The sequence below is a fragment of the Convolutriloba macropyga genome, chromosome 1, assembly GCF_964194025.1.
Source record: "Convolutriloba macropyga chromosome 1, txConMacr16.3, whole genome shotgun sequence".
Classification (NCBI taxonomy): domain Eukaryota; kingdom Metazoa; phylum Xenacoelomorpha; order Acoela; family Convolutidae; genus Convolutriloba; species Convolutriloba macropyga.
The window spans coordinates 57,750,102-57,773,885 of record NC_134468.1 but is presented as its reverse complement, the minus strand read 5'-3'; the positions used below and the strand labels follow the sequence as shown (position 1 = coordinate 57,773,885).

General features: G+C 36.5%; 1 protein-coding gene across 3 annotated transcripts; it reads right to left on the bottom strand.

Moving 5' to 3' along the window:
* Positions 1–1,351: 1,351 nt before the first annotated feature.
* On the bottom strand, positions 1,352–8,641 carry LOC142340774 (uncharacterized). 3 transcript variants are annotated; one of them, XM_075391482.1, is made up of 8 exons: positions 8,226–8,641; positions 7,262–7,459; positions 6,251–6,454; positions 5,209–5,496; positions 4,218–4,850; positions 3,548–3,883; positions 2,650–2,839; positions 1,352–2,232 (listed from the first exon to the last, which is right to left on the bottom strand). In XM_075391482.1, the coding sequence occupies exons 1-8, from the start codon at positions 8,395–8,397 to the stop codon at positions 2,019–2,021; spliced, it is 2,235 nt and encodes a 744-aa protein (XP_075247597.1). In that variant the 5' UTR covers positions 8,398–8,641; the 3' UTR covers positions 1,352–2,018. The 3 variants fall into 3 exon arrangements, with proteins under 3 accessions (XP_075247597.1, XP_075247613.1, XP_075247605.1); XM_075391498.1 differs by lacking the exon at positions 8,226–8,641 and adding an exon at positions 8,084–8,101; XM_075391490.1 differs by lacking the exon at positions 8,226–8,641 and adding an exon at positions 7,826–8,066.
* Between the last annotated feature and the right edge of the window lie 15,143 nt (positions 8,642–23,784).

Below are 23,784 nucleotides of genomic sequence, written 5' to 3'. Positions count from 1 at the left end.
ATGCTACAAGTTTACACCTTGTATCAATTCTTCATCAAATAAATGCTTATCTGATTTTGTACTCTTAAGTAAATAGACACTGTCAAGTTAAAGATTTAAGTAGCTGCCGATGGCGATAGCAGAGTTCAATTACAATCAATCAAACATCACACAACTTTAATTACTGTTTTCATCAATTAAAAACTTGTAATTTAATTCAACTCACTATATTAACACATAAAGTTGCATTAACTTGACTTGCTCCTGCAGCGTGATTAAAATGCATGCGCTGAGATTCGCTGAGTTGTTTACGTGGACTTGTAGACATGGCGGTACCTGTATTTACTTGATTAGATAGCAGAGGTATATATTGTGTTTGTGATAGTTATTGATAGAGATAAAAAGTTAAGTATCGGTTTCAATTTCACGCCTTAAAGAGTCAACGATGCCATTACTAAATTTGCTTAGGTGCTCATTATGTTTGAACAAGCCCATAAATTCAAACTGAAAATCGGGTCAATCGAGAAATCAGTGGCAGAGAAAAATGGGTTTCATGACTTCTGGGCATACAATTCACCCTGGCCCCAAAAGGATTCTAGTCAAGATCCAGGACTTGAGTTTTGTTTTGATAGGGCTGTTAAAGTAAACTTGACTTAAAGTTTGTGTGTTTTGTGGGTTTAAATTTAGCTACAGTTTGCTTGAGTTCCTTGGAAGCAAATGTTTAGTTTGTTACAGTGTTCGGAACTTCATCGCAATATTGCAAAACAAATTTGAACAAACTTTTGATCATGCTCGCACTCAAATGGCGCCGCAAATATGCTCAAATTTGATCAGTTGCCTGCCAAACGTTCTAGTAAATATTTACCCAATCATCGATATGATCCAGATATTAAATGTACAACTTATAAACCATAACTAACTCTACCTTCGAAATTTTACCTATTGGACAGTGTATAATAGTTAGCTCTGCTGCATAGACTCATACGCCCCTTGTTGACGACCGAGTTTATTTTGTACCAAATAATTTGGTATGCTTCGCTTCTGTTTGCTTTGAGCAATATTTAGTTTCGCTAGTCAATTGAGCCTAGCAAATTGGTGCTAGAGTGGAAAGCAGTCAATAATTACAAATGACCATTTTGGGCTTCTTTCAAGAGAAGAAATTTGTTTATCAAAGTCATCATTTGTGCGAATCAAACAAATATTGATTTTCAGAAGCAAAGAGATGCAACTAAGGTACTCAAGGCTTATTTTGTTTATGTAAAATTTGTTTATGATCGTGCTAGTTATTACAAGCTATAATAATGATATTCTAATTGCGTGCTTGACGCGCTTTTCGTCTCTAGCGATATTTGATTCTGAATGAAAATAGACATTAACTAAACAAAAATCTATTTAAATTGAAGCATGTTGAAATTGGAAATTAGATAGATTGTATATCGTACATATAGATTTTAAAATAGCAGCCAATTAAGTGTAGAGAGTAGGGAAAGTTGTATATTGCAACAAAAATTTGTAGGGTTTCTGGGACATAAATAAGGAAAATTTAGTGCAAAATATGAAGCATCAATAAATTGATTAATAGCCATAGAGCAATGGGAACAGGTTTGAGGTTGCAACAAAATGCAACTATTGTGACATTTTTTGTTTATCAACACAAAGGGGAGAGAGAGAGGAGTGGTGAGGATGTGTCGGGGAGGGGCAGTGGGGGGAGGGTGGGGGGGGGGGTATTGTATGTGCATGGCTGCAAGATTAAACATTTAAATGAAAAATAATAAAAACGTTAAAACTAAAACATCAACTATTTAAGGTAAAAGCTAAAACGTTAACGGCTGATTATCATATCCTATAAATTTAGCTTGTAGTTTTCAAGTTGCGGAATGTAGTTCAAGAATCAGAAATTGTTCTCGCTCAGTTTTCGGGCACCTCTTAATGTACAAGTTGCTCAAAAGACCAGCTTTTGAACATGAAAAGCATCCTGGATCCGTGTCTTGATCAAAATGGCTGTTCCCAAAAACGGTCTTCACTTGTATCTGCACTTGCTAGTTTCCCAGTTTCTCCAAGTTTTCCAGGTTGATTTGAGTTTGTGTTGAGAAATGCTGCTGCTGCTGCTCTTGTTGATGTGCTTGTTGTTGCTGCTGTTGTTGTTGTTGTGCTGCCTCTTGTTCCATCATTTTCTGTTTCAGGTCACACACAAATCTATACACGTATCTCTTTCCCTGTGTCTTTGTGATTATTTTCTTGTCGTAATAATACCTGAAATTTAATGTTGTTTATTTAAACTGTGTCCGAAACAATACCCAAAATAATCTAGAAGTATCAAAAAAATAAATAGAAAATAAAATCGTTTAAAGTTCATCAGTGATTTTTTTTCGTTTAAAAAATAATCAACAAAAAGTTTTCGTTTTAAGCTCACGGTTGACTCGAGATTGAAAGCGTTTTTTCCGACTTTTAATTCAGACTTTTAGAGTTATAAAGTGAACTAAATTTAATGTTGCTCGTGAGAATGACCACTATAATTCTTCACGTTCATGCAATTATTATAATAGTAATAGTGATTTAATAGTCGTGTTAATATATTAGCCATATTGATCATTGAAATTTTGCTTGCAATAGGTATGGGCAAAAAAGTTGCTTAAAGTAAAAGAATAGCGTCAAAAATGGTTGACTTACCGTAATCCTCTGGACAGCTTTTCATAGTTCATTTTTGGTTTGTTCTTCCTGCAGCCCCATAGTCTGGCCACCTCGTCCGGGTCATTGAGCTTGAACTCCCACCCGTCGTTGGTCCATGAGATTATATGCTCCTTGCTACTGTCCAGCAACAGTTCCAGCAGAAATTGCCACAGTTGGATAGGACCAGATGCTAAATGCAGAGAAAGATTTATCACACAAGGAGAGCGCATTCACTTAAAATTGTTATTAGTTGAAAGCTAAAAATGTTGCCACAATCTCGGTCGGTAAATCTGATGCTGTAATTTTTTCAATGTCACAGTATGTTGATTTCATAGGGCAGTAGTTTTGTCACCGTTTAAAATTGAGGCTGAACTATGAGATTTCAAGGATTAATAAGTAAAAGTAAAAAAAACTTCGTTTGTATACTTAATTGCTATATTTGATTTATATGTAATCATTAATTGTACTGAGGAAAAAATCTTTTTGCGTTGAAAGATCTTAAAAAGCTCTCTAATTGTGTTTATGTTAGATTCTAAAAGCCATAAGTTTGAAAGTGATCAAGTGAGACAGAGCGTGAGGGCGGCTGCGATAATGATTGTCTTCAATTTGGTAATTTGCTAGCATCCACTCCAATGATTTCAAAAATAAGATTTTGAGTTTTCTTAAGCCAGTGGTTATCGTGTTCGAATGGTTATTGTGCAAGAATTTTCCAAGATAAGCATTCATTGAGAAAGATCTTACAGGGCAACTATGAGGCCTCAACTTGGGTGTAACATGGGGGTATGATTATGCTTAGTAGTCTATCCCTGGTAATTTTAACAATCGGGTAAAATACTCGGTTTTTTTGGGAATTTTGGCTCGTTGGGTATGTTGTCTGAAAATGGCTATGCATGCTTACCACAGTTGTTATTGCCAGTGGGTGATCCACTTTGACTATGTGCCTGTTGCCTCACAGCCTGCTCGTATGCATCCAACATCCCCCCATGACCACCCCCCACACCCCCGTAGATTGCACCTGCAGCATAGGGAGAGGAGGGAATGTACCCCACAGAAGCAGCAGCACTCATTGGAAGTCTTCTAGACGCAGACCCTTGATGCTGTTGATGGTGGTGGTGAATGGCTGCAGACTGCAGGGACCCTGGAACTGCTGCAACTGCAGCTGTCGCAGATGGGTTGATCAATCCAGGGTAGTGGGCAAAGAGCATATCGGGTGAAGCGATGTATTCGTATTTACCTGAATGCAAGACCGGTTTATAACCTTATTTGTAACTTCCCTTATTTATAATTTCTTCATTATTAACATGAGGAAATTTTGAGCTAGATATATTGGATTAATGGACTGGAATTCAAAGCTTTACTGGACTAGACATCAAGATTCCTAAGTAGATAAGTTCGTTGAACCATAATTTGAATGATGAATTAGGAATTGAGCGTGAACTGAACGCTTTCTAGACTGTCACTATGCTATATTTGTTCAGTTCACATTTTTGTACAGTGGACAACAACCCCCCCCCCCCCATATTTTGTAAGTTACCCAAAACCATAAACAAGGCAAGACTTCTACTTACATGGTGAGCACCCTCCCGAGGGGTTATTTGAGAAATTGAGGATTTGTGACGCAGTTGCTGCGACAGCCGCATCTCCTGAAGGGTGATGGGCAGAAGAGATGTGGGGTTGCACGTGACTCGGGTTGGGTGGTGGGAATTGGCCCGGGCTGTGATTGGCTACGAGAAAAGACGCAGCCGATATCTCGTCGAAACCGTGAACAGAACTGTAGTCAGATCCTGGAACCCCGAGAGACGTTGGATGGTAGTCAATCAATGATGCCTCACAAGGTGGCGATTCTCTGATCTGACCTATTGAGTTGTTTGGTGTACTTGTTACAAAATCTGTAGATCCGGGAATCAATTTAGTCAAGTTCTGGTTCTCAATGTCGTAAGAAATGTTGTTTATTGCGTTTGACTGCTTTTGGTGATATTGGCTGCTGTTATTGTTGTTGTTGCCACTTGGAGTTCGGGTGATGTTGCCTGGTGCTAAATGTGGGTAAAGGTTGCCCCCATTTGTGGCGTGTTCTGATTTTAATTGCGCATTACTGCTATTTATGCTATTGTTATTGTTGTTGTTTGCGATGTCGATGTTACTGTGATATGGCGAGCATTGTTTCTCCGAGCTTTGATAGCCAGACTCACAATCTGATGAATCTAAAATTTAAAGTTCTTTTTGCTTGTCTGTCTTAGAAATTTACTTGCCTATCATAGCAAAGCTCAAATTTAAAATTCTTTTGCTTTCTGAAGATTTCGGATCAGTAACTTTTCGACGGATTTAATAGCGACAACCTTTTTGCCCCTTTTTGCCATGACAGCTAAATTCAGACACTGCTGCTATCCTTCTGGATGGGATCCATTAGAAAACCTTAATCAAAATTGAACTTACCCTAAGTGGGGCAAAACCAAGGTGGTGGAAACCATGTTTGGTTTGAATTAATTATTATTATCATTTTTACTAAGTGATTTTCAAAAATTACCATGAGTATCTGTCCCGCTGATGTCACAAACTTACAGTATGAGTGCTGATGATATGGGAAGTAGTTGCCAAACTGGGAAGTCAATGCAGCAGTATCGAATGACTCCATCGAGGTACCATTAGCTGAATGCTGGTGTCGACTTATGAGTGCAGCAGCTGTGGCCTGGTCCACCCCTGATGAGCCGCCATGCGGTGTCACAACTCCAGCTGAGGGTTCATTACAAATTTGGGCAGAAGGTATCACTACTGATGAGGGCGATTCCATTTTGGGTACTACTAATGCGCACTCTGGGTAACCAGGCAACGCGCTTAGAGTACTTTTGTCTAAAATGTCACATTGACGTAGTCAGTTTTTTTTTCAAGAATTGACAAAATTAAGCAGTCATTATTTGGCCCATAGAAATTTAAATTGAGTCGAAAGTATTCTGTGAGTATGGAGTGAGTTTAAAATGGAATTGGGGGAAAATAATTTTGGGTTATAATTTCATGACAGCTAATTTGTTTGTACCTTCTCTTCTAATTGGATTGCGACAATTTCCGCCCCCAACTTTTCTACTCAACAGATTTTATACTGAATCTGTTAATGACCATTCTGATAAGCTGGTTATAGTTACTTATTAAAACAGACGAGCACTTCAGAGTAATAAATTCTTATTAAAGTTTTTTATTTTCTGTATAAAAACTTTGCAATCAAATTTGAAGTTCGCAATCGATTCACGCAAATTCTGATTTGCATTGTAAGACAAATTTCGCTATAGTATTACGGCTAGTCTTGCTAAATCTGTTTTTAATATTGATTTCAAACTTTTAAAAGAACTCATTATTGGCTAATTTTTTGTTATTTATAAAATTATGAACCGGAGCAGACGTAACCTGAAACCTCCATAGTTCAGATTGGTCTGTACAAACAATTGTTTTAAGCAAAATATACGAATACATGACATTTTATCGAATACCGAGATACCCAACGTGCCAAAAAATGCCTAAAGACAATTACCCTACCAAAAGAAAACTAATTTGGTAAAGTATAACTATCGGTTAAAATATAAGGGTAAATAGGAGAATTATCCATACTCACATTCTAGCAAACAAATGAGGATCTCGATGAGTTTCTGTCCGTAGGGTATCTCTCGGAAGTTCTTATCGAGGAATGCGATGAGTTTTTCACCCGTCTGTGGGAGGAGGGAAGTTATGCACTTGAAGTAACAGTCATCAATGCCATACTCTTGTACCACATAGTCCAGCCACTGACTGATGTGCTTGGAGTCCCACGCGTAAGGATCTGAAATGGCCAAACAATTAATTAAATCGCGGTTTATGCTAGCAAAATTGCATCTTTGGATACGGCTAAAAGGCTCATGACTCCGTTTACTATCGCGAAGATTATAAATATAACATCACCTAGATAACGGAATCCGATGCACTGCCAAAATAAAAATCTGTGTCATCAACAAGTTTAAACTATCCAAGCACCCCACCCCATTCCGCTCCAATCACAGCCTACTTCCACCCATTCAGCGAGCAAAATTTATTGAAAGTTATAGTTTTTAGCTTACCTGTTAATGCCAACTTTCTCGGATTTTTCTCCTAGAGAAAATGAGTTGAGTTTTGGGTTAGAGAAGTAAAAAAAGGAAATAAACTCTAAGTTTTGATTTAAAACTGAACCAAAAAGTTGTTTCCATAAAAATAGACCAGATAAAACGGCAAAGGACCTCTGACTCGTTTGAAAGTTACTCATGTGAGCAAAGTTGATTACAGTACTGCTATCGTGTATTGTTAATTAATGGCTATCCTAGGAAAACAAAAGAAGCGTACGATAAGAGGGAAGCCAATCTCCCTCTTGAAAAGATAATTTAAGTGTCTTCTGTAATGCATACTCTATAATTTACTTATAAGGGTTCATTAAAAACATTGATTGTTATCTCTTAATGGAAAATCAGCTACATTTAATTATACTATCTGATAGCAATCAGACAAAGTTCATCCTAAGTAAACAGAAAATGTTTTCCCAATTTGGGCAATTTTATCACGTTGAAAGCTCTGAGCAGGTCAATCTGAGAAAAAAATCTGAGATAAAACAATTACCAACCTATAGGTATGTTGTACTCGTTACAATAGCTCGGAAATCTGGCAATGATTTGACTGTCCCCGGCAGGTACTGAGCAATTTGAAGGTGATTGTGCCCAAAATGAGAAATCAGCACACGAGTGGTTGTCGATTTGCTCGATTTCACCCATTGGGTAAACTGCCGATGACATAGTGTCGATTATTCCCGCGCTGTGAATAGCTAAAATTTCGGGGGAAAATTAAGTTTTTAAATCAGAGAGCAGCTCAACTTGAAGTTTGAAGATTTTAAAATGACCTAAATTTTATTACGCAATCAAGTTTTTGTTCACAAATAAAAAGTTTTCCGGAAAAAATATACGCATAATATTACTTGTACAGCCGTGAACAAATAATCAGTTACACTTCAAAGACAAGTGAAAAAATTCGAAATGTGAAAACTTCTAAATATGGGTGTGATCTTCAAAGAATATCAAAACTCATATTGTTCAACGCGAGGACACTGCTAAAGGTGTAATAATAATCGCCTTTCGGATCAGACAAAATGGCACCGGGGTCTCAATCGTCCGCAATTAAGAATAAAATTTACCTTTCACACCTGTACAAGATAAGCACTGCCATCCTATTTAATTTTTCAACCAATGATGGCTCCCAAAGTTATGAGAAAAAATTTGAATGTTTGATTAAAAACAGCAAGGAATTGGCTGTAAATAAAAGTTAGTTATTGCAAAAGTATTGAATAAAATTTAAATGGTAATAGTTTTGATGTTTGAATGTAAAGAGGATGTTTGAACTAAGCACTTCCTGATCTCAAGGCTGAAGGATTTGGCAAAATGAAGGAATTGACCTGTAAGAATAGTTCAGAAGTTATGCTTATAACAGGTTAAGGGACTGTATCTGTTTAATATTAGTTTGCCAGAGGAAGTTGCGATTGATTAACATCCGGAGTTGTAAGTAGTTATAACTAAGTCATAACTGAGCAAACTTACGCGAGTTAGTCGAAGAAAAGTCGCCACACACTGCAGATGAGGTGGTGAAATCAGCCAAACTTTGACAGAATGTCACCTGGTCTTGATTAGGGTCAACAAGCCCAGCTGAATACAATTCCAGGTCAGGGGGTGGCGCCAGCACGGGTAACATCGCGTCCAGAGGGGAAGTCATTGACAAAAGGGTTCGTTTAGAAGCAGGATGTCAAATATTTGGGATGTTTGCTAACCTTTCTTGATCAAACTCTCACTTTATGCGGAGCTATGCCAAAGTTATCAAATTCATAAAACTTGTGTAGTACGGTCAAATTATTTGTTCAATAGTGTAAACATAACCAAAAGTTATACATCATTTGTAACACAAGTTTCGCTCCGTTTCAGTTAGGTAATAACAATATTTTCATCATAAATTGGTCAGCTCATTAAAAGATGTTGGCTATATTGATGATCTTTCAATTGTTCAACCTTCAATATCTCAAACTGACGTCGCAATTCTGATTGGACAATACGCTCAACCAATCAAATCTCTCTGATCTCATTGTAGAGTCTATTATGGTATTAGCAAACTTGAAGTGATCAATAGCTAGATTTATACACTAGAGCTAATCACTTATGTGATGTGAGTGTGCATATAATTATAGGTATATGATACGTGGTTAGATGAAACGGATTGTTAAGTTTGGGCAAACAGATTAAACTTGAGTTTGAGTGAGGTTTGCGTTCTAGTCAGTTGGCCATGTCTGAGAAGAGACAATAGCAGCCGTGCAAACCGGATGCCAATTGTTTTGAAAGTTACAAATGAACACACTTTCTATGATTGATGTTATAAAAAGTATATGATGTACAAAGTAAGCGGCCTAATCTGGCCTCGGTGAAGATTAAAACATCGTTCAACAAATCGATTGCACTACAAATTTGAACAGTAAAGTTTTAGACCAGATTAGCTCTCACTTAGGGTTAACTATGCACCCATCTTTATCTCCTCTCTCATCATATCTATATGCCAAAGTGCCTCAGTTAACTGAGTGTCGACTACGAACATGAAAACAGTAGTTGAACTTAAACATTTATGTTTTGATTTGGATTCTGACTTGTCAGGACTTGGCCAAGATGTGCCCAAGACTGACAAGTGTAAAAAGTGTCCAGATCATAGTCCTCAATCATTGATGAAATTAGATTTGCCCAGTAATGAAACTTAATTGCCGTTAGGTACGGGTACACGAAATAGCCACCATTAATTTTTTATGAAAAAATTCCCCGTCAAAAAATTTTTTTGGAAGAATAGTTTTATAGATGCGATGCTTACAACCATAAATTAGAACAATTATGATTCAAGTTTATGCCATACATACGTTATACTTGCACGCATAGCGATTTAATTTTTGGACAAAAAGCTTGCTGCAGTTCGGGGAATCGAGTAATCAACGAGACTATCGTTGGTAATCGGCACCCATTTTTAGCATGAATAAGAATCAGTCCCCTACGCAGTGTTCGAGTTATACCTTTTTCACCTATCAATATCGTTGAAACCTCCGAGTTCAATTGGGGGTTAGAAACTTTATGATGCCCTGTTTTTTTGTTGATTCAGTTCTGGCCGATCAATATTGCTGCACATATACATAAAAGTTGTGTGCTTGGATATATCTTGAAGAACTGCATCGACTGATGAAGAGAAAATTTCAAATTATTGATTTCTGGGAAAAAGATGCTTAAACATTTCATTTTTTTTTTCACTTTTCCTTTTAACTACCAAAATTAACCAAAATTTACTTTAAATTGAATACCATAATACTCTAACAGTCTTTCTAAATAGATACAATCTCGATAGTTCTACTGAACTACTTTTGGTCTTCTCTTGAAATATATAGTCATCACTTTGATTTTTCAAAGATCAGATCAAATATTTTTTAAGTACACTTGGAGTGATTAAATTCACATAAGAGTAGTAATTTTAATCCAGCCAAAGTAGGAAAATGAGCGAAGAAGCAAGTAATGTTGAGGCTTGATTTTTTAAAATTCTTGGTTTTAAATTAGACATTACGTCTTGAAAACCACATTTGCAGAAATCGGCGACAAAGCGAACATTGCAGACGAAGTGTGAATGAAACGAAGCCCAAATTGATACGTCCTTGATGCTAATTTTAGCGACATTAACGATGCGTAAATTGGCGATTTATCCCCCTGTAATCAACGGACTAGATTAGAGTCGGTGACCAGATCAAAGAATTATAGTCAATTGACTTGTCGCGAGTTTACGCACAATTAGAGTGCAGAAACTACCGACGTATAAGCCAGCGTTTGCACATGTCAGACTTTTTTGCACTCGCTTACTTTCAGATCTTTTTACTTGTGTGCGCAAAACAGTGATCATGCTGCGTACATATACACTCAGTACCATGTGGTCCTTATTGTGTAATGGAAAGAAAAAAATGTACATGCACGCAGTTTTCGATTTTCGAGAGCTAGTTTTTTGTTCATGTGCAACAATTTGACTTTTGTTTTTGCTGTTTTCTTCTCTTCATTGTTGCTGAATGCTTTACTTTTAACTAACACATTTGTTTAATATATTTTTTGTTTGTTGATAAAAATATTATTACAAACAGTTTACTGCTTTTGCTATTGTCTTGAAACATAGTATCAGAAAGGAAAAACACATTTAGTTAAGAATAAGTTGAAATCTGATTCGTTGACGTAAGGCTTCAGTTAGCTGATTCAATTTCCACATTAATTCTTCTCAATTAATTGTCAGTTGTTGTTTGAATTTGGTTCACACTTTTCCGAGTTTGTTCTTTCCTACTTAGACCCGGGCCGAGGTGTCCACCCCTAATACACCGTTATTAAGCGAGATTAGGGTGTAAAGCGTTTTCCACTCTTAAATAACAGGGAAAAGAGTGTAAGAGTGTAATTATAAGAAAATTACACTCTTTTTACACTCTTTACACTCTTCAAACCACTCTTATTACACTCTTAAAAATTACACTCTTTCGTCCAATATTTAGTGGGGAAAAGAGTGAAAAGTGTAATTTGAAGCGATTAGAGTGCAGAAACTACCGACGTATAAGCCAGCGTTTGCACATGTCAGACTTTTTTGCACTCGCTTACTTTCCGATCTTTTTACTTGTGTGCGCAAAACAGTGATCATGCTGCGAACATATACACTCAGTACCATGTGGTCCTTATTGTGTAATGGAAAGAAAAAAATGTACATGCACGCAGTTTTCGATTTTCGAGAGCTAGTTTTTTGTTCATGTGTAACAATTTGACTTTTGTCTTTTACTGTTTTCTTCTCTTCATTGTTGCTGAATGCTTTACTTTTAACTAACACATTTGTTTAATATATTTTTTGTTTGTTGATAAAAATATTATTACAAACAGTTTACTGCTTTTGCTATTGTCTTGAAACATAGTATCAGAAAGGAAAAACATATTTAGTTAAGAATAAGTTGAAATCTGGTTCGTTGGCGTAAGGCTTCAGTTAGCTGATTCAATTTCCACATTAATTCTTCTCAATTAATTGTCAGTTGTTGTTTGAATTTGGTTCATACTTTTCCGAGTTTGTTCTTTCCTACTTAGACCCGGGCCGAGGTGTCCACCCCTAATACACCGTTATTAAGCGAGATTAGGGTGTAAAGCGTTTTCCACTCTTAAATAACAGGGAAAAAAGTGTAAGAGTGTAATTATAAGAAAATTACACTCTTTTTACACTCTTTACACTCTTCAAACCACTCTTATTACACTCTTAAAAATTACACTCTTTCGTCCAATATTTAGTGGGGAAAAGAGTGAAAAGTGTAATTTTGAAGCGATTACACTCTTAGAAATACACTGCAATTTTGAAGGAATTACACTCTTAGAATTACACTACAATTACACTGTTTTGTCCACTTATTTCCTTCTTTTCAACGGGTGTAAATCTTATCCAGGCTCCGCACAAGGAAAAAAATACAGAAATTTGTGCTGTGATAATAAAAAGTTGATCTATGTCTTCAACCCAGAATGGAGAGGAGGAAGATACAGATGACAATGAAGCCTTTTTTCGTTTAGTTTTTTTATTTGGCCTGTCTTTGTTCTTCTTTTTGCAGTAGAAGAAACTTTTGCAGGTTAATGGCATGTCTGATTCATTGCATAACGAGTTTCAAATGCATCTTTTCAACGCCGCCGGTTGCAATCTGTTTGTTTTAATGTCCTTGATACCACTGAATTATACAAAAAGAAAAAGAGTGTAACAATAAGTTTTAACGGTGTAATAAAGAGTGTAAAATTAAGTTTTAACGGTGTAATAAAGAGTGCAAAATAAGTTTCAACAGTGTAATCAAAAGAGTGTAAAAATAGGTTATTCCACTCTTTTTCCACCGTTAAATCTTAAAATTACACCGCTAAAATTACACTCTAACAGGTAGTTCCACCCTTAATAATGGGGGCACTAATGGTGTAAAAATATTATTCTTACACTCTTTACACTTTTTCCCCGTTATTTTTGGGCAAAATCTTCGGCCCGGGGAGCAATAAATTGTGTTCTCCGCCATTTAGTGACACTTGATATAACCCATGCTTAAAATTATGCTTACAGCTAACGTTGTCGCTGGCGTGGACAGCAAGTTTTTTCGACCTTTTTTTGGTGATTTTTTATATCAAGCCTTCAGATGTTGTTAATTTTGTAATTTTTCACATTCACTAATGAGATTTTATCTACTTCTCGATGTTAAATGGTTCAATATACTTAAATTTGGCAAAGGTTTTTTACCCGTTTTCTTGCTTTTGACGACAGTTTTGTAGAAAAGAATTTAAATTTTGCCGTAGTTCTCATTTTTCCTTTTTTTTCTGTCCTCCATCATTGGTTACAAAAAAACAAAAGAAGCGTAGGACGGCAAAACAAAAACCACTAGCTTCGCAAATAGATAGGTTAGTCGTAAAATTTACATCATGGAAGATCGAGGGAGGGTTGTCCTCCCATGTATAATATAGGGTTGTCCTGAGGAAAACCTAACGTTTTGCATTGGCAAGGACAAGCCAACCCTTTACTTGCGCTATGACAACCCAACCTTTTGCATGGCATAGGACAACCCAACCTTTTACATGCTGGGACAGCTGTCTCCGAGCCAAATTATTATCAGACATTTCCCCCTCCATTTTCCGCTTTTGAGTGAATTATCCAGTTTAGGCCAAATTATTATCCAAACATTTCCCCCTACATTTCCCGCTCTCTTCTTTTGAAGAAATTACTTATTATCAAAGAATGAAATATTTAGAATTATCAGAAAGACTGGATACAAACTTTGAATTTATTGTACAACCAAAACACGCATTTTGCTCAAACCTAGCAATTGAAATTTAGCTAAACAACACAAATTTGGGTTGAGAAATTGAACCAAAAATTATCGCAAAATCTGTACGATCGAAAGGTTACAAATAAAAATGAAAAGTGTTGTTTCGGAAACCAGTGTTAAGCACGTTAGGTTAGAGTTTTGAAATGGGTTTTGAACAAAAATTGAGCCATTTTTAACAAAAAATTATTACAAAATTAGCAAGAAATGAAGGAAAAATAACAAATATTCAAATCTTTTCAATTATTATAGGGAATCTATATACAAATGGGGATATTTTAGAGAAGGTTAAAAGCGGTGAACAGTTTTAATTGAAATGTAAGACATAAAACACAATTTTATTGGTTACAGACGTAAAAATAAGGAAGAATGTTGCTGTTATGTGTGTTGTCTTTTTTTACGCGGTGGAATTGCTTCTTCCTCCTCCAAATCGGTTATTTCTCTTCCGTCGTCAGATTCAACAGCTTCATAATCTATGAATCAAAAATTGATTGGAGATTTTTTGTCAATTAATGCCTCGAAATTGACATCATCCCACTATCCAGTTCCGATTCGTTTATTATTCTGTTGAAACCGGGATCGAATAGCTCCCAACTTTCAGTGGCGGGATCGGGTGGCTGTCAAATTTTATTGGAAACAGGGGGCGTGCTGTCCGACTCATTATCAGTTTCCCAATCTTCCCCAAACAGGTCCTGAATTTCATCTCGCGTCCGTGTATCCCACTCTGGATCAGTTTCAAGATCAGTGGCTTCAATTGCGTCGGCCTGACCGTACGGCAGTTTTTTTTACCGCCCTCATGAATGAAACGTTTGTCATAGAAGGGACTCAGGGATAGTTTATTGATTGAAACAGTCTGTAGAACGTGACGATCTGACACAATTCTATTGTTCGGTGTTCGTAGTGTGGATGACAGGAACAGAGCGTCTTTGTATTTTTGGTGTGTTATTTGTTCTCGTGCAGCTCCGGTAACACCTTTTGCAGAGGTTTTTCGGGAATCTAAATACAAAAAATTTATGAGAAAGCATAAAAACTTTATCAATTTTTTTGAACAGAAGGTTTTTTGATTGAAACAGTCTGTAGAACGTGACGATCTGACACAATTCTATTGTTCGGTGTTCATAGTGTGGATGACAGGAACAGAGCGTCTTTGTATTTTTGGTGTGTTATTTGTTCTCGTGCAGCTCCGGTAACACCTTTTGCAGAGGTTTTTCGGGAATCTAAATACAAAAAATTTATGAGAAAGCATAAAAACTTTATCAATTTTTTTGAACAGAAGGTTTTTTGATTGAAACAGTCTGTAGAACGTGACGATCTGACACAATTCTATTGTTCGGTGTTCGTAATGTGGATGACAGGAACAGAGCGTCTTTGTATTTTTGGTGTGTTATTTGTTCTCGTGCAGCTCCGGTAACACCTTTTGCAGAGGTTTTTCGGGAATCTAAATACAAAAAATTTATGAGAAAGCATAAAAACTTTATCAATTTTTTTGAACAGAAGGTTTTTTGATTGAAACAGTCTGTAGAACGTGACGATCTGACACAATTCTATTGTTCGGTGTTCATAGTGTGGATGACAGGAACAGAGCGTCTTTGTATTTTTGGTGTGTTATTTGTTCTCGTGCAGCTCTGGTAACACCTTTTGCAGAGATTTTTCGGGAATCTAAATACAAAAAATTTATGAGAAAGCACGAAAACTATCAATTTTTTTGAACAGAAGGGTTTTTGTATGAAATCTTTATAGCTCTGTTGAAGTTATGAAATAAAACTCCGCTTCCGCTTCAGCGGAAAAAACTCGTCGATGAGTTTTCCGCCGAATTTAAGTCTATAATTGAGAACGACGAGTTTGTTGTTTTTGTTGAAACCTTGAGGCTACTTAGGGTAATTTGAAAAATCAAACTCCGACAAAATATTGGGTTTTGCTGCTATTTCTTCGTAGAAATCGTAAGATCGATTTTTATATAACAGACTATCTGTGTCAGAATATAGCAGGCGACAAGAAAAATACGGCTTCATTATGTTACAGTCAAACCTATGCATTTGAAATTGAGCTAAATCTAGAATTTTTGCGTCAACAAATTTTTGGCTCATCCCAATAGATTCCCTTTGAGTCGTGCGTAATGGCAGCTAAATTTTTGCCGAAAATTTTGAATGTCTTGAAGGGAAAGCGTGTGACATTCTAGAGCACTTGATCTGCGTCTTGCCCTATGGTGAGTTTAATTCTCTTTCTTTTTGACTCTCATGTTTTAACATAAGCGCCATTGTTTATGAGTTTGAACAAAAATTCTTCAAATTTATTCCTAGCGGTCTGTCTTTTTCCCTTGTTCAGTCTGATATAAGGCTCCATCCAGTTTTCTTGCAAAAATTAGAGAAGGCAATGTACTCTTTCAACAATCAAACCAAGTTGTACATAAAATTGAAGATTCCGGTAATGGAGCGTGTAACAGATTTTGTCCGTAACGGTTTGCAGTAACTTGGAAACAGATTACCGCGGCATGGTGACGTTGATTTTCAACTCTCTCTGGTTAGTGCTCAACCACTCATCGGGTACTATTTCCTTTGTTGGCGCGACAACAAAGGGAAATCACGATGGAGGTCTCGTCTATTGTATGGGTACGTCAAATCTACTTCAAGGATGCAACCTATGGAGAATCAGTTGGTGTATTGAGTACCTGCTCAACTGGGACTTCCACCAGCAAAAAGTCACCAACAGATAAATGTTCTGTCTTCATGATGCCACCATACAAGTTGTTAGCATCTTCAATGAAACCAAAAGTCGACTCGAGCGCGCTGTCATAAATCTCCAAGTACTTGTTGTTCGCCTTGAAGTAACGTTCATCGTACACCGAGGCGAGACCTCCTCTAATCATGTTTTCAACAATGTTCTGATGCTCTCTATTTGGGCCGGCAAATTTTGAGAAATGCATCACCAGCGAGGTTTGAGGCACTGTTGTGTTGTGCACAGTCCAGTCCATATGTGTTCATGCACAGTTTCCGAAATTTTTCAAACACGCACGCAAGCAAATGTGTGTCGGACTTCAGATATAAGTTATGATAGTCTTCAAGGTTAAGACATTGGAAAGTATTGAAAACAATTTTTGCTTTTTGTAGTTCATCCTCGGTAATTTGCAGTTGTTCATTGTCTAAGCTGTTTTTCCAGTATTAGAATGAAGGAACTTCTGCTTCTGCGAACTTTGAGCGGTCGGTCATGTAGGAATAGGGGTATATTTTTTTCTCTTTAAAGGAATTCAGAGCATCAGCTGACTGATCACTATCAAATATTGAATCGAAAATTGCGAAAATCGAAGCGCGTAGGTTAGCAACTAACTTTTCTAAGGATGTAGTTAAAAATTTGAAAGAATCGATGAAGCGTAAATGTTCGTAAATGTTTCTGACTTTTCGATCACTCCCCGTGACTGTTTTTATTAGGATACCGAACGTTTTCGACATTTACTTCTCATCTGTGGATGGGATGACGCTAATTGTAGCGTTGATGGTTAAGTTTCTCGAAGCGCCAAGCATACGTGGTGAAGGCCGTAGCAAGCGATGTTGTGACCAATTACGGGAGAGAAATTGATTGTGCGTCTTATCCAGTTGCGCTTTTCTTGTGCAAAACCAAGGAAATCCCCGCAGGGGTGGCAATGGTCAAACACTTGTTTATCTTCGAGTCCAAAAGTCTCTTCACAAATCCAACACTCAATTGTACTACATCGATTTGGTACTTGTTGTCCCAAATATACCGGAAATAGTTTTTTTGCATTGTATACTTCTTGCCATCTCATGTAGTTTTTTAATAAAGTTTGTCATGCAGTTTTCGGAGCTGTCGATAACGAATTCTTTTGGTGACGAAAAACATTTTCAATCAAAGTTAGAGCGAAACCGGAGGGTATGTGTTGTTCGATAACTTCAATTGAAGACGCTGCCGGATCAGCTGGACAAGATGAGACTGGCATTAGAAGAAACAAAGGCGAACTAAATAGTAAAGGGAGCAAACCGTCGCGCCTTGAAATTTTTGAACCGGAAAGAATTTTTGTCATCGAAGGTCATCTTCATTGTCGCTGGTGCATGCTTTCGACATGCAACATTGTGCACTTGATTTTGCTCTTCAGAGTGGGAAAAAGCAAAGCAGTTCGTACAAAGACGCAAACTGTTTGTGAACTGTTTTTCCTTCAAAGTTCATACCAGTTTAAGGAGGTTATTGATAAGAAAATAATGATGTACATCCTCGTTAAACAGGAGTAGAAGAAACGTCATTGATTCAATGTTGTTGTTATTGGAAACGTACACAGGAAGGAGGTCTCCTTTTGAATATTAGAACACAATGACCTGCAAGTCATTCGTGATTTCGAACTGATGTATTTCCTGGAAGGCCATTGGTATTCTCAGGTTTTCTGTATGTAGCCAGGTTAGTCAATTGCGTTCTAATATCTCGGGAAGGGTCAGCTAAGTTTGTCCAGTGCAGTTGATGGTACCAGGCGGTGTAGCAAAAGTTGAAACATTCAGAATCATCATAGTTGCGTATGTTCAACAGATAGCGTTGGTTCCGAAGACAAAGAGGAAGCTCAATAAAAAATGAACCACGTATTGGCGAAAACTTAGTGAATTTTTAATTCAACCCACAGAATTTTTTGAATAATTCAACCACTTCCATTAGATGCGAACACGAAGAGTATAGTGAGCATCTTTTCCACCATCTGGTAAAATGTTTCGTTAGACATTGGATGATGATTATGTAGCATTTCAGAATTGGCGTAGACATCAATATCCTATGTTTCTCCGTTATCACGCGGTTCTTTATGAAGTGATAGTTTCGCGCTGCATTGAACTTTTTGTGGACATTTGTTCAATGTTTTCTGTTCTATAATGTTGTTGATTTCATCTCTTTGAGCAGTCATGATATCGAAAAGGCCGACGGTGTTGTTACAATACGATAAGACTGGAAAATCCTTCTAAAGGCCGACTCTGTGGGGGTACCTCGTTGTTGTTGATGTTCTTGTTGTTGCTGTTGTTGTTGATGTCCTTGTTGATGCACAACTGGGTTGACAACTCTCGAGTTGTCAAGAACAGGTAACACGTGTTGTTTTCTGATGTAATCGTTGAACAAATTTTTGTCGTTGAAAGCAAGATTACAATAATGACAAAGTATTGTAAACCTGTTATGGCAGTCCGAGAGATGAACTTGAATTTCAGATAATTTACGGCAAGTAACTGAACAAATTGGGCAGCGGCAGTGGTATACGGGTATATTTTTCTCGTCTGCATGAACAATGCGTTCATGACGAGCACGGTTACTTTTGTTGCTGTAAACATTGTCACAAAAGTTACACTTCTCTGGGATTTTCAAGATAAATTTAAACAAACGGTTTATCAGAGCAAGAGTTCTCAAAATTGGTTGACTTCAAAATTTTACTTTACTGCTTTGCTGTGCAAAGTTTGAAAATTTGCATGCCTGCACTTGAGTTTGAAAATTCTTTGCTTCCGGATCATTACAAAAACCTATTTTGTTATTTTTGTGAAAATTGTTGAAAAAAGACTGTTTTTGATAGGAAGGTGGTACCTGTTACAGCAATCAATAGCATGCTACTCACTAATATCATCGTTAAGTCACTCTCGTTTTCGTTGATTGTGAGACTCAGCTTATATAAAGCAAAAAAAAATCGACACTATTTATGCAAAAAAGTGACAATATTTATGCAAAAAATACGAAGTTGAAGGTTTCAAACTTTTGTTTATTGAAAACAATAAATGAACAAACACTAGAACAATCTCACTAGAATGTCAGTGCTGGCAGCCGCTCCCTGCTTTAACATAAAAAACACCAGGATGACAGTTTCAGTTGTTAACCACTTTTTTCTCGAATTTTGGATTCGCCCTTAGTGTACGATTTATTTTGCAACGTTTTCCTCCAAATAAGAGCTTTTCACTGCAGACCTAATAACATTGGAGCAAATGCATCTTTTGGTTTCCTGATTAGTTGTCGTTCTTTTTCTAATTAACAAACATTTAACGTTTGCGTGTAATGTTTCATTTTTTCGAATTACTTCAAAAAATTTCCACTCTTCAAAAATCTTTTCTTCGAACAAACCTTAAAATAACATTAAATAGACAAGTCTATAAACTAAAATCGATAAAAGTTTAGAAGTTTGTTAATGAACTTGTTCAACAAGTTCAATTTGAAGAAAGTGCGTTTATTTGTGTGGAACATGATTGAACATGATTATTTGTGTGGAACATATATATGTGGAACATGATTGAACTTGTTCAATTCCTTATGAATAGGATGAAGATGTTTACTGTTAAATAATTCTATGTCATAAACACAAATTGTACCAAGCCAATCAACACAATTGAACGAATGAAGTTAACAGATACAAAAGGGTTGAGCAATCTAAATAGTTTCAGTTTTAGTTTTAAAGATCAAATATATCCATCACGTTGTTTTCTGTCCTTCGTTTTTTAGGAGCCGCACAAACTTGCGCTGTCTCACCGCTTTCCGGTGTTTCAAATAAAGCTGAATTCGTTGTTGTTGTGTATGAAAGCTTGTCCCGGATAAAATGCTCAAGACGAAATCTTGGTTTTCGTTGCAAAACTTTTGTTGATAACTTGTACTGATTTCCGCAAACAGGGCAAGGAGTAGGTGTCACTGTAGGAATAGGGTCCACTGCAGGCGTTAATTGTTCAATTGTGAGAATTTGAATGGCACGAGAATCGGGCGCAAACTTAAGTTCCCACTTAATTGCTAATTGATCGCATGCCCACTAAACCCCGAGTTGATTATCACAAAGTGGAACACAATCACAATTGTAGCAATAGAAATATCCTCCGCACTTTTTATTTCAAGGCATCCATATCATGATTTGCGAAAGCAGTAGTAGTTTTAGGAGGCAAAAATCCACCCGAAGTAACAATGCTGCTCTCAGCAGGCTCCGTTTTGTTGGGTTGAGCTGCAATGGCATTAATAAATAGTTTTGGAATTAGACAATGCTGGTATACTATCCAAACATCGCCAATTCCTTTCTGTTGAATCAAGACAACAAGGTTTTTCTACAATGACTGATTAGCAAGAGTTGGTTCTCGTGAAAATGCAGACACAGAAAAAAATTCTAACAGACATTTCATCAAAAGTTTCAAGTGGAGATTTAACTGTTTAGCAAAAGGAACCAAAAAAATGAACGCAATAATTTTAGTAGGAAAATACGTAAATTTTTTAACACACCTCACCGCTTATCTATGATCAAATTTGCTTTTAATTGTCTACTTTAAACCTATAACAGACCACCAACCAAATAACTATAGAATTGAATGGGTCTCAATTGAATTTCTTATCTAGGTTAACTTCTGTTTTGAAATTTCTGTACGCAATTATTAATGCTGCACGTTCCCACTAAATTTATATGAAATTCAACGTGTGCTTTTATTTCAAAATATACACCTAGGTTCACATCTGTTTTTAATTTTCAAGTATTGTGGTAGAACGGACCGCCATCCATTTGTTTTAATTTCGTCATATTTCAGTTGGGAAACCTTATCTAAGGTCACATCTGAAATTAATTATACAATTCAAATTGAATGCAACAGATAGAGTCAAGTACGCCATAGGCTTGCTTGACTCTGTTTTCACAGGTCAGATGGACTTAATTAGACAAAATGACAACACTAATTTAATCCGAACTTGCCGCTGCCATTAGTTTGAATGTTTAAACATAGAGAAAAATTAGAATACTTGAAAGCGATATAAACAAGTTGCACACTATGCTTTTCACTTCCATTAAAGATACACATTTTGGAGATTGCTACTTTGATATTTCCAAAACTGATAAGCATTTAATAAGTGCAACGCTGAAAACTTATGAAAAGGCAGGAACTTATGTGTTTCTGAAACTGTATAGAAAAGCAGCAGAAGAAAACGAGTTTGAACAGAGAATTTCGTTAATTCTGCAAGATTTTGGGAGCTTGGTCAATAATGCAGAGAAGATACTTGAATCAGTAAATCAAGAAAAGTCAGCAAAAGACTGTTCAACAAAACAGCCACCAAATAAAAGGCCTAAACTCCAACACGACAGTTTCAGAAAATAAGGTGGAAGCATTGCATGAATGTTCTCCAAGTCATTTCGAACAATTTCAGAAACATTTTAGATTCAAAATTGTTGATCAAAAACCAACAGACATAACGAGTTTGATTAATTATGCAGTTTGTCCTCAATTTGAGTCTGAGCTTTGCCAAATAGCAACTAAACATCTTCACCTTCTGGTTGACAGCTTATCTGACTTTGAGTCTATGAAGCAAAACTATAATTTATAGTCTCCTTTTTTTCACAACTTTCAAACACCTATTTTCAAATTCTTTATATTTGGAAACGAAGGGAGATGTATTTACAAAGTTAAAATTAACCGTTGAATTCAATGAAGGAAGAGGAGAAAAAATTGACCCAGCAACGGTTCACAAGCGTCTTCCAATTTCCTTCTCTACCACAGCAAAGATGTTGACAACCACAAAAATGACGGCGACAAAAACTACCGGAATTACACAGAAAACATTCCACAAAAGCATCTCAACAGCAACTGGCCATGAGCAAACTCAAAGTGACCAAATTTGTGCTGAAACTTTAAAACAAAATGAAAAAAAAATTAAGTGGTTCTCATTCTGTTGCTTTTTTAAAATAGTAATGGAAATATCTGTGAGTGTTTATGGGAAATTAGATATTGATTCTGAGTTATTCTTTATTTGTATTTGAAGAAAAAGTTAAATTTTGAAAAAAATTTTTTATTCAACAGATATTAAGTGCAGAGCGAAGCAATTGAACATCATCACTTTTTACAACTTGTCTTTCACTAAATATAACATGCGCAATATATAGAAAAAATTCCACAGAGTTCTGAGTTTTGACTCTAAATTTGATGATGTTCGAGAAATTGACATAATTGTGCATTATTGTCAGAGACTCGGTGATATAGGTCTCTATAGGCAAAAATCGATTCTCCCAAGGGGTCCGCAAAAATTATTGTCTTGTTTTGATTACAGGGGAAGCCAGTGTGTACCAGGCCTGTTCGAAGGCGAAGCATTTACGACGAGAAAACTATTTTTGCGGAGTTTTGCGGAAAGTTGTTGGCAGCGAATACACCACGAAAATTGTTCTTCAGTTTCCGACTTTTTTGAATGAGATAACTGATATCATTTCCATCCATTAGCTGGTTAAAAAGCACTTTTTCGAAACCCGGCTAGCAGAATCCACAAAAATTGTGCTAGCTTTTTCGCCAATAATTAATATTTTAATATAGTTGGGCAAGGCAGCCAAAAACTTTAGCTCGATCAAAATTGAACAGTTTGTTAGCTTTTGTGAACGAAATTGTGAGAACCTTGTTGAGTACAGGTCAGGCCAGTAACCATAATGAAATGGTTTGGGTAAGTCTGTCAAACTTATGCCATGAACATTGTTTAATATAGGCCAAGTCTGATATTGTATTGAAGAAAAGACGCTTATCATCATTTATTGACACTGGACTATCTGCGACTGGCATTGCATTTCGATATATATTAATCTGTTCCAAATCAAATTTTGGAAATAAAATGGATTCTGTTTGTTGGTACCAAGAAAAGCTTCGTTTGAGTTCAAAACCAATCTTCGGGTTGGTTTCCTGGCAAATATGTCTTCTTGTTTCCAACTGTGAAGACCAGAAGAAGCCAAAAAAGTTTTTGTAACGGTTTCAAGGTAAGGATAGTAAGCCGGGCTAGTAAGCAAAGTTTTTTCAATGGCCCACACAACGTCATCGTTGAAGGTCATCTTGCGCACATACAAATTTGCTTCGACAATTTTTACTTTATAATGCTTAGCGGTATCATCTGACATAAAAACAAAGTCATCAGTTGATGTTATAAAAGCAATCCGAAGAGTAAACCCACTCATTAGATGCCTGTCACATGTGGAAAAGTCAACTGCAATTTTACCATAAAACGTGCATTCATCTGACTGTCTGACTAAAACTTTTCTTCTCTTTTTTTCAGTATTTTTGATAAGCCTCCCGTGTTTTCCTCATACGAATAGCCTTGAAAAGCTAACCAAGTTTTTTTTGCTTCTTTGCTGTGTGAAAGCTCAGTCTCAATAAAACTTTTGTGAAACATAATTTCCATTTGCATTTGACATTTTTAGTCCGTTGGCTGACACAGTGCCGTCAGAGAACAGTGAATGTAGCACATTATTGCAAATGTATAGAGCGTTCGTTTTAGTCACATCTATAGCAGCT

Bases quoted from the DNA above. Each gene is read 5' to 3' on its own strand.
- LOC142340774 (XM_075391482.1), bottom strand. From the start codon at position 8,397: ATGACTTCCCCTCTGGACGCGATGTTACCCGTGCTGGCGCCACCCCCT. The intron at 7,460-8,225 runs GTAAGTTTGCTC...CCGAAATTTTAG, and splicing joins CTTTTCTTCGACTAACTCGC to CTATTCACAGCGCGGGAATA. The intron at 2,840-3,547 runs GTAAGCATGCAT...CTCTGCATTTAG, and splicing joins CACTGGCAATAACAACTGTG to CATCTGGTCCTATCCAACTG.